This window comes from Helianthus annuus, chromosome 15, assembly GCF_002127325.2.
Source record: "Helianthus annuus cultivar XRQ/B chromosome 15, HanXRQr2.0-SUNRISE, whole genome shotgun sequence".
Taxonomy (NCBI): Eukaryota; Viridiplantae; Streptophyta; class Magnoliopsida; order Asterales; family Asteraceae; genus Helianthus; species Helianthus annuus.
The window spans coordinates 60,599,280-60,610,458 of NC_035447.2; the positions used below are offsets into that span (position 1 = coordinate 60,599,280).

The 11,179-nt window shown below is 33.8% G+C and overlaps 1 protein-coding gene across 3 annotated transcripts; it reads right to left on the bottom strand.

The window, feature by feature from the left end:
- Positions 1 to 382: 382 nt before the first annotated feature.
- On the bottom strand, positions 383 to 6,887 carry LOC110941077 (floral homeotic protein AGAMOUS). Of its 3 annotated transcripts, none has more exons than XM_035984620.1 (9): positions 6,750 to 6,887; positions 6,033 to 6,278; positions 2,249 to 2,330; positions 1,961 to 2,022; positions 1,749 to 1,860; positions 1,608 to 1,649; positions 1,014 to 1,055; positions 769 to 941; positions 383 to 599 (listed from the first exon to the last, which is right to left on the bottom strand). In XM_035984620.1, the coding sequence occupies exons 2-9, from the start codon at positions 6,260 to 6,262 to the stop codon at positions 596 to 598; spliced, it is 747 nt and encodes a 248-aa protein (XP_035840513.1). In that variant the 5' UTR covers positions 6,263 to 6,278; positions 6,750 to 6,887; the 3' UTR covers positions 383 to 595. The 3 variants fall into 3 exon arrangements, with proteins under 3 accessions (XP_035840513.1, XP_022038383.1, XP_022038382.1); XM_022182691.2 differs by having other exon boundaries at positions 6,033 to 6,318; positions 6,750 to 6,863; XM_022182690.2 differs by lacking the exon at positions 6,750 to 6,887 and having other exon boundaries at positions 6,033 to 6,646.
- Positions 6,888 to 11,179: the final 4,292 nt, after the last annotated feature.

Here is an 11,179-nt window from a genome sequence, read left to right on the forward strand (position 1 = left end):
AGCACATCAAGATATTAATTTCTCTTACAATATCTATTGTAAAATCACTAAATTAACCTAGGTATACTAGAATTACATTAATATCTATTGTGCTCATCTTATCAATGAATAATATTTACATTTATAATATTAGAATTTAAAATCACTAAATTAACCTAGGTATATTAGAAGTTAATAATATTGTGCTCATCTTATCATTGAATAATATTTACATTTATAATATTAAAATCACTAAATTAACCTAGGTATATTAAAAGTTATTATTATTTACATTAATAATATTATCTTTTATAATATCTGTTGTGCTCATCTTATCAGTGAATAATATTCACCTACTTCAAGAATTACATCAATCACATAAAACAAAGATGAACACAAAGACTAACATATAAGCTGCTTCATAATATTAAAACACATACATAATCATAAAAGTACACATATATATTTAGAGCTCTCTGGCTTAGATAGCCATGAACTAAATCCGTACTAAATCAAGCAAGTTAATATAAGAATATAAGTCTAGTCTTTGTCAATTAATCATAAACAAGTTATTATAGCTCCGGTTGAACGAGTAATGGAGAACTCCATGTCGTTATCACCTACATGAAATCATAGATCAAGAACAAGCTACTAATCAACAAAAACATCAAATTAATGCCTTAATGGACTCAGATAGAAAAGCTAACTAAAAGTGTATTTTTCTTCATTTATAAAAACAATTTATTGAGTTCAAGTTCTAGAAGTTTTTCTACATTTAAGTGTACTTACACCAACTGGAGAGGGGTTTGGTCCTGGCAAGAGTAGTTGTTATTGAGTTGCAACTCATTCGTTTGAAGATCGTTTAGACCATCGAAGGACTGGTGTGGTCCAAGGTCATTATAACCAGAACTTCCAGGCATCAAGCTCATGTGCTGCTGCTGAGCTCTTTCATTTTCAGCTATCTAAGAAATCGTTAAACGAATAATCATTGAAAAGGATTAGACTGTTAATATAAAAGAGATAGATAGATATACCCTTGCTCTAAGGAATTGATTGCTGTTATGCAGCTCAAGTTCCTGCATCACAAAATGTTTAGAAAGGACTGGAATTATGTTTTGTTTCTTTTAACATACCAAAATATATGTAGGGCTAATCTTGACGGGTCAAAAAGTTGGAGCTTCGTATTCAGTTGAATGGGTCACACGGGTATTAGAAGAAAGTTTTGTGTTTAATTTGTGTCAAAAGTAGTGGGCCTAAGTCGTGGGTCACGTTTACATTATAATCAACAGAAACCTATCGTACAAACAAAAAATAAACGTGACTAAATAAACTTAGGCCCACTACTTTGATACATATTAAACGTGACTAAATAAACCTATCGTATAGGTGACTTATGACTTAGGCCCACTACTTTGATACATATTAAACAAAAAATAAACGTGACTAAATAAACTTTCTGTCGGAGTCCGTTCGGCTCGTTCTTCCAACGAAACCATTAATTAACATATACATTATATATGTGTTCATTACAAACAGAAACCATTAATTAACATATACATACAAAATGATAAGATCAAATCTTGAAACTATATAGCTAAAGTGTGAACTAAAAGTACATAATTACTTACCCTTTTCTGCATGTACTCAATTTCAGCAAATAATAGTTCATTCTGCAGTTTTGTTTTATCAAAGAAAAAGAAAATAGTTGTAAAATCCAAGTAAGCTATAAATTTGGAGATTTCATGAGAGGTTAGAAATGAGAAGAAGACCTTTTTCGCACGAATTCTGTTAATTGCTTTCTCTAACTTACTTTCAAGGTTCTTAAGCTCCTTCCCCGGCATATCTGCCAAAGATTCACCCATGATGTTCCTGTAAAATTGCCTTTTTTCACAAATAAAAAGGTTACAACGCTATACATGTTCATAAGGGCATACATGAATGAAGATTATATAAATGAGTGCACGTCTAATTAGAAATGAACCTGTTTTGATTCTGAAGGTTTGCAATTTGCTGACGCAGTTTGGTAGCTTCTTGTTGGTAAAACTGTAGATTTTAGGTGATAGTGTTTCATTAGAAAATTGGAATTAAACTATGTCCACACTTCAAAATGTAGATGAATTTGTCACAACTAGAAGCATGAATTTCACCACAATACACTTTTAAGTGTATAAACACGCGAACAAAATTGTGTACATTTAACTTTGGTTCTTGTAGCAGGTTTAATTAGCTACAAATATAACAAGTTAATAGCCTAGAACTGAAAGGGTACCTGAGCATTGGCTTCAGCAACGGAACCCGTGCTAGGTGGATCTAAGCATGATTTTTTGTACCTATCAATTGTTCCTCTAACACTGCAATAACAAGAAGACAACGAACATCAACGAATGAATTAGGGGATGAGTGGATTTGTGAGATAACATTATATATAAACTTATGTTTATCTTTGCAACTTAACAACATACCATTTCTAGTTTGGACAGACGACTTGTAACACAGAACATAAACAAGAACACGAGAAAATTATGATCAAATTTTGATCTATAAATGTACCTAAACCATTGAAAAAACTATGCAAAAGCACATTCTAAACCGCCATTTCTTCAAGAAAACAAGCTAAAGGTGAAATTTTTCATAAGAAAGACTGCTAGTATTATCCTATGTTAGAGTAACAAATTCTCTCCTATGCAAAAAAAAAAAGAACAGTTTTATACAAAAATTAATAAATAAATTGTCCCGAACCCTCACAAAGCAAAGACAAACTGTGAAATAGTCAATTATCTCCGAAAATAGAGAAAATGCTTGTCCTCATCTCACCGTTCCAAACTATGTATAGTGTTTTGTATCTTATACTTTAAATCTACCATTTCTAGAGGCCAAAACATATTATTTTTGAACAGTACCTATCTTAAATAACAATATGAAAATTGAAGTGGGCGCTTTCTTATATTTGGTGTGTTGATATATATATAGGTTTCTTGGTTTTGCCCATAAGATTTTTTTTTGAACGGCAAGGAACGACGTGCCAACCACCGTGACACCGGGCGCTGTGGCCAAGATCGACTACTCGACCGCCACCAGCCCCTTGGCTCTCCAAGATGCGCGGAAACCCGACCTCCACCCGCCCGATGGCACGACAGTGGAAAAATCGGTAAAACCTCGCCTCCCATCCAAGACGAACCGGCGCCACCCGTATTCGCCCTTCACCTGGATGCCGCAGAAAATAATGGGGAAGGTGAGAGTCGAACCTGGGTCACGAGTAACAAGTAACACCAAGTGTTTCTCCAAGCACTCCACCACTACCATTGGCAGCCCATAAGATTAACTGATGTTCAGACACAACGGAGTGTAATCAGATCTTTATAGCATTTCAAACAGTAGGATTTAACTTGTGTATGATTTTAAGGAAACATAAAATGTACTAGTTGAGTAAAATCTCACTTTTCTCGGAGATCTTAAGGATACCATATTAAAACACATTGTAGATTGTCTCAATTTGGTTGAAGATACTGATTGGTTGTCTCTGCCACGCTGTCAAAACATTAATCAATATGATTGGTTGTGGCTTTCTACGGCTAGATTTTTGCCACGTGCGGAGAGTTCATTACACAATGGATAATTCATTTACAATTCACCGTTTTACCCTCCTTGTAGATCCCTGGTCTTTTTACCTCTGTAAACTCTGAGTAAATCAGAGATGTCCATTTCATGGGTATCAGAGATTGTTGTAGCATTTCCTCTCTCTCCATGCATGAGATATTATCTCATTGGCTCGCTTGTTCGTACCCTTTATGACTCTCTCTTTCTCTCTCTCACTAACTTTCTCATTCTCTCACACATAAAAACCTAGGCAAGTGTAGGGCGTATGGGTTGGATTATTAATTGCTACATAACACCATTAATCAAATGTTACACCACCTATCAAACATCCACCATGTTTCGCATGGATTAAACTACGACAACCACGGGTCTCTTTTTTCCTTTTCCAAAATTTTAAGCATGTGCATTAATTTGTTGTGGTGGTTTGGTGGGTCATGACTACACACTTAGGGTAGTGGTTTTTTATAGTGGATTAGAGGTGGGTGACATGACACTAACGTAACAGGTCATAGTGGTTATGAGGGTTATAACCACACCCTATAGCCTAATTAGTGCCCTAAATATTGGACACACATATGGTTCTAGACATTTTAGTTTATAGGTCTAGTTATTTTGGTTGTTTTGCTTCTAGTGTCTTTGCTCCGGGCTGGTGTGTTTGCTTTATAAAATCATAGCTGTTCCAGAAAAAACTTACGAAAAACCAAAATAAATTATTTATTTTTTAAGTATCAAAATTTTTAAAAAATGGTTATAATGCAATATTATTAATTTTTCTTAAAATTATAAAAAAATAAGTTTGGCGTTTATTTATACAATCTAAACATGTGTAAACGGTGTGTTGATAATTATATTACCTACACATATCTTACGAATATGTAGGTTAATGTTTAGAAATTAATAAAAAAAAACAGCAAATTAGTTTAATGGTTTTTATGTAGATAACGTACACTTTTGTATTTAAGAATTATAAAACATAAAAACTATTTATATTAAAAAATATGTAAGAATTAAGATTCTAAAACTTAAAAACTATTTATATAAAAAAGTTCAATTGCTTAGGATTGTTATGTGTCTTTCATATCAATCTAGTGCTATGGAATGAACACACACATACACTTATATATATATATATATATATATATATATATATATATATATATATATAGAGAGAGAGAGAGAGAGAGAGAGAGTTCTGTTTTGTAGGTTGCTGTTTTAGGTTCAATAGCATGGTAAGCTTGGGAAAAGTTATTAATCGACAATCCAAAGGGAAAGACTGGTGTGTATGTGTTGTGTTTGACCAATGAAGAACTTTGGAACTGAAAAAAAGTGTCATTAACTCAGAAAGCTTGATAATCTGAGTTGTGATATTAGTTTAAAAATAAGAAATCATATCAATATCAATCTGTAAAGAAATTGAAGCCATATTTATCCACTGTTTAATCTGTTATATATACCCTAATTTCTATGAGATAAATCAAATGAGCATTCTAATCCATGGATCAGAGCACCCTAATATCTAGAAAATTTGGATCTAATATATATGCATTTTACATAGTATATATCTGCCCAGAAAAAAAACCCAATTTTAATTTTGGAATTGGTAAAAACTAATTTTGATTTTACCATTAAGAAATTAAACTAATTTAAGTAGGATAATTAAAGTTCAAAAAGAACCCATTAAATTCATTTTTATACAAACCCTAATTTGGTTCCTCTTGTGAGATATTTTCTAGATGATTTGGCATACATAATTTGGGAACGCTAACATAATTATAAATAAGAAACACAAAATTTAGTAGTGTTTTTCTTAGATTGATCTGAAAACCTAGCTACTAATTAAGGTTATTTTTCCATTCTTTACTTGGTTTTGATGACATCTTTTTTTCTGAGTTCTTTCACTGTGCTTTGATGATGTTCAACTGACATGTTAGTAAGGAAGAGTTGAGCAAATAGGAACTTGACAACATTTTGTGTGTGTGTGTGTGAGAGAGAGAGAGAGAGAGAGAGAGAGAAAGAGAGAGAGAGAGAGAGAGAGAGAGAGAGAGAGAGAGAGAGAGGGGTAGAGGGAAGCTGATCTAAGAGGTCTGCAAATAAACTTCCTAAATCTTTGCTTATTGACTTGCAACAAATCCACTAGTGGCTTCTATGTTGTCATCTTTTACAATAGATCTTGTAGGTACCAAAATATGAAAGAAAGGTTGATCATAAAAATATAAATAAAGTTATAAAATGAATAAAAAATTTTAAACGACCCTCAAAAAAATTGCAAATAACTTAAAGATATTGTGTCCTTTGTTCCCAAAACTTCTCCAGAAGTCACATTTATTTATGTACTATTTTCTCAAACCCTAAAAGACTAACAAAATTTGACCTAATTTTTAGTTGTCATTAAACACTGATAAATACAAAGTAAGAAGACCCAAGAATTTTTGAAACAAAATACCCAGAATTTATACCTGTTGTTAGCATACTCATAAAGACGGCCACGGCTCGAAAAGACGATAAGAGCAACCTCGGCGTCACAAAGAACAGACAACTCATAGGCCTTCTTGAGCAACCCATTACGACGCTTGCAGAAAGTCACTTGTCGGTTCGTAGTGTTCTCGATCCGCTTGATCTCGATCTTTCCCTTCCCAATCCTTCTCTGTGGAGATATGTCCCCCGAGTCCTCGTTTTGAAACGACATGGATCGATCGATGCAGCTGAAATCATGCTCAATAGCCTCAGAATTTTCCATGAATCCTGAAGTAAATTACATGTACTTCACCTCAAGAAATTTGGGAAGAAACTAAACTTGATTTTCAGATTGGTTTTCTGATAGTTACTAGTGCACAAAAGAAATAAATGAGTGGGGTTGAGGGATGAATCTTTATGTATAATTGAGGAGAGAAACTAATCAAGTTTCAAAATTTCTCTCTTTTTTGCTTTTTTGAGTGCCTTCCTTCAAAACCAAGCAGGAAAGGTGCAAAAACTGGAAGGAGAGGTGGGTAGAAGATGAGTTTTTATAAAGTGGACAATGACTCCTGTCCATGACATTAACAAACTTTTTTAAAACACTTCTTGATCTAAATACCTAATATTTTGTTCATAATTTTGGTATACTAATTGTTAATTATCAGCCACAAAAGTTACATAAGAGAGAGAGAGAGAGAGAGAGGGAGGGAGCATTGAACCTGAAGTGCTCTGTGATGGGTGAATGAGATATGTTCAAATGTACACTCTATATTGTCTTATAATTTCTAATAGGCAACATGTTGTGAGTTACAGAAGGACCCCCTTCTTTCTATTAGAAATGGTGTCCTTTTTTTTACTTCTTAGCCGAACTTGTATACTTTGCCTTTGTAAGTTCATGTGATGTAGGTTATTTTGATCCAAATACCTTGAGCTTGCAAACCAAAGTATTTATCATAATTTCTCATAATAGCATGTTGTTATTACTTTTTATACTTGAACTAATATTTAGCAATTTCTAAAATACAAAGAGACGTATCTTTAGAAAGCACGGGACTTAAATTTCTTGAAATGGTAAGGTACTTACCTGATCAATGTTGTAAAACAATGTCTAAAAGGTCGAGTAGTTGCCGAGTAATGCCATAAGGTAGGTTGCCGAGAGTCTTCAACTTCGCCTGATTACTTGAAATTGATTAAACGCGATCAACCTTAGCCAAAATCGGATCTAGTTTGTCAACTCGAACCTAGTTTGAGCTTAAAATAATAAAACATAATTCATATGTCTATTATTTTTCAAGGAATAGATATCAATTTTTAAAATACTTTAGTATTTAAACATTTTTTATTTATGTCGATATTCACGTATTTTGTATTAAATATTAGTAAACTTATGGTATTTGAAGTAGATATAATATTTCGAAAAATAACTTCTTTATAATTTAACATATCCGAGTACTCCGCCTAGACCAAGAACTTATAACTCTCTACTCAATCAACCTGGGAACGCCTAACGACTTATGCAACCACAAACACGTTAAAAGAAGCATGTAATAAGTTGAGATGACTAAAAGGATTTTATAAAAGCAAATATTAACTCAAAAGTAAAACTGAAAAAACTTGGAAAAAACTAGAACCGATGATATTACCAATTTTAAGTTGAGATGACTAAAAAGATTTTATTAAAATCGATGGTATTACCAATTTTAAGTTGAGATGACAAAAGATTATATAAAAGCAATAGTGTAGTTTTAAAACAAAAAAGAGTAGTGTAACGTAGTGATATTCCCGATTACACTGCTTTAGATAACAAAAATAAAGATTGACTTACTTTGACAGTTAAAACTTATTTTTATGTCAAACTGTAATGTAATAGTCTACACTATTAGTAATTGTACGATAATGATTAATACTAGTTTTTTTTTTTAAGTCGCGTGTTGCGGCGCAACTGAGAAAATAATAATGTAAAACAAACGTGATTTGAAAATAAAGCATGTTGTTTAGAAAGTAAAACCATAAAAAACAATTTACTTTATCATCGTACAATTTTATTAGGGTGTGCCTATTGGCACACTAATGTGCCTATTGGCACACCAAACCCTAGCAAAACTAGGGTTTATATACGCAGCGTATAGGTCAATACGCAGCGTATAGGGTTAACCCTCTACGCTGCGTATTGACCTATACGCTGCGTATATAAACCATGGATCTCAGTGCCTAATAACCAATCATTGCACATAAAACAAGGTTTATATACGCTGCGTATAGGTCTCTAAGCAGCGTATATAAACCATCTGAAAATTTGGGGTCATTTTGGTAGGTTTGAAGCATCAGTTTTTCACAATGTTTATATACGCTGCGTAGAGACCTATACGCAGCGTATATAAAGGTCTGAAAATGTCCTTTATACCCTTGTGTTGACGCTATACGAAGCCAAATACAAGGGTAGTTGTGTCATTTTTGTCTCATACGCTGCGTAGGGATCTATACGCAGCATATATAAAGCTCCATTTTTGTATTTTTTTTGTGTATTTCTTTGTTTATTTATAAAAAAAGAAAATTATTTATAAAAAAACAGTATTATTGGTAATACAAATATAAATTATAAATATTAAAAATAATACAAATATTATGAATTATAAAAATTAAAAATAATACAAATATTATGAATTATAAAAATTAAAAATAATACAAATATTATGAATTACAAGACCTACAGAGAACCTATTCGAGACTTACACTATACATTATACGATACGATACGATATAACACTCGTATAGGCCTATAGGCGTGGTTTAGATCCCGTATTGACCTCGTATAAGCCTATAAGTGTGATATGGTATCGTATAGGTGTGGTTTAGGTCTCGTATTGGTCTCGTATAAGCCTATAAGTGTGATATCGTATCATATAGGTGTAGTATAAGTCTCGTATAGGTTCCATGTAAGTCTTGTATACGCCTATAGGCCTACACGGGACCTAAACCACACCTATAGGCCTATACGGGACATATATACACCTATAGACCTATACGGGTGTTATATCGTATCGTATTGTATTGTAGCGTATCGTGTTGCATCGTATCGTATAGTGTATAGTATAAGTCTCGTATAGGTGATGTATATGCCTATAGGCCTATACGGGACATATACAACGTTATACGACACGATATCACACTTATAGGCTTATACGAGGTCAATACGTGACATATACTACGCTATACGATACGATATCACACTTATAGGCTTATACGAGGCCGATTCGTGACCTATACTACACCTATACGATTCGATATAACCTTTATAAAAAAAACTTCATATACGCTGCGTATAGGTCTATACGCAGCGTATATAAAGGGTCAAAAAGACCATTTAGCCCTTCATTTGGGGCTATACGAAGCCAAATGCAAGGGTAAAAATGTCTTTTGACCCTTTATATACGTTGCGTATGGGTCTATACGCAGCGTATAATAGGAAAGACCATTTTACCCCTGCATTTGGGGCTATACGTAGCCATATGCAAGGGTAAAATTGTTTTTTTGACACTTTATATACGCTGCGTATAGGTCTATACGCAGCGTATATAAAGGGTAATTTTTATTTTTAACCACAAACTGGTGGTAAAAATATACTTTTTGGCCCTTTATATACGCTGCGTATAGGCCTATACGCAGCGTATATAAAGGGTGAATTAAAAAAAAAACATTTTTAAGTGTCGTATCGTATAGTATAAGTCTCGTATAATGTAACACCCCCAAAATTTCACCTGCGGAAACCCCGCGAGGCGTGTTACGCATCAGAGTTCGAGCCACCAATCACATTGAACCAATGATAAATATTTAAATAAGTCATGACATTAATTTACCAAAATAAGTTGTCAACATGATATTAATTCTCAAAAGTTGTGTAGCGGAAGCATGTAATAAGTTGTTTAGCAATTGTTTCATAATAATGCTTAAAACCAATGTATCAAATGCAATTTAATCCAAGAGCCTCGATCCATGACCACTCCAGCACTCCCAGATAGCAAGTTTCCCCAAATCCAAGATACCTAACGACCTGCGAGCATGTAACAAGAGTATCAGACAAAGCTGGCGAGTTCACAGTTTTAGAAAACGTTTGTTACCCGTTGTATGTAAAACAGTTCAATAACCAATGCAAGTAATATTGTTAATATCTCGATTCCGAACAATGACGGCTCCTGAAATACACGACTGCCCTTCCCACGTACTCCTATCTAGTACTGGGCCAGACTGGGTCATTAGTTCACATCCGTCCTCTACAGGAGCGGTGTGAGGGTGCCAAACCTAAGTAGCGCTACCAACTAATACCCGATGAGGGACTTACAAAAGATGATAGGTGAGAATATTAACCAATATACCCGTTTTTACCCAAAAGACTTATCCCTTCACGGGATACCCACTGACTGTCCCCAACCACTGGGACGCATGCTCGAATGTAGTGAACTCACCTTGGTTTGCTCGGTAGAATTAATTACTCGTTTCACAACAGTGATTTACCAAGCCCTATGATAGTTACACATAACAATCAGTTCGCATACAAGCACAACACGTATTATTTCACATTTAATCATCAGCTAGTGTACACGAATACAAGTGTTAACATTCATCACTAGGCATGGTATACCAATTAATCAAGCACAAACTCCATCATTTAAAGTATGTTCGTAACCTCTTAATATCTTTCGGTCAACAGATATCTTTCGGTCAACAGATATCTTTCGGTCAACAGGTATCTTTCGGTCAACAGATATCTTTCGATCAACAGGTATCTTTCGGTCAATAGATATCTTTCGGTCAACAGGTATCTTTCGGTCAAATTGTTATCTTTCGAACTTTCACATACACATAGCCATCTCAAATAATCAAACAGTTACAAGATTCAACCAATTATGATTTCTAATTCTTTTAGAACCCTACTCATCATTAGGTGGGTTCAACTTGTTGTTCATTCAGCTGATTCAAACAACCCATTCTCAACAATTATTCTAAGTGCAAGATTTGTACCTCCTAGTAAATCATTGATTATCCTTGTTGCACCGTCAATTTAGCATCAAGGAACTAACAATTACATTTAATCAGTTTATGTTGCATCAAGTGTTATACATTCATGACAAATAAAACTTTCTAATCGCTA

Excerpts from the sequence above, each read along its gene's own strand:
- LOC110941077 (XM_022182691.2), bottom strand. The coding sequence starts at position 6,313 with ATGGAAAATTCTGAGGCTATTGAGCATGATTTCAGCTGCATCGATCGA. Across the intron at positions 2,023-2,248 it reads TTGCTGAAGCCAATGCTCAG|TTTTACCAACAAGAAGCTAC; the intron begins GTACCCTTTCAG and ends TAAAATCTACAG. Across the intron at positions 942-1,013 it reads ATCAATTCCTTAGAGCAAGG|ATAGCTGAAAATGAAAGAGC; the intron begins GTATATCTATCT and ends ACGATTTCTTAG.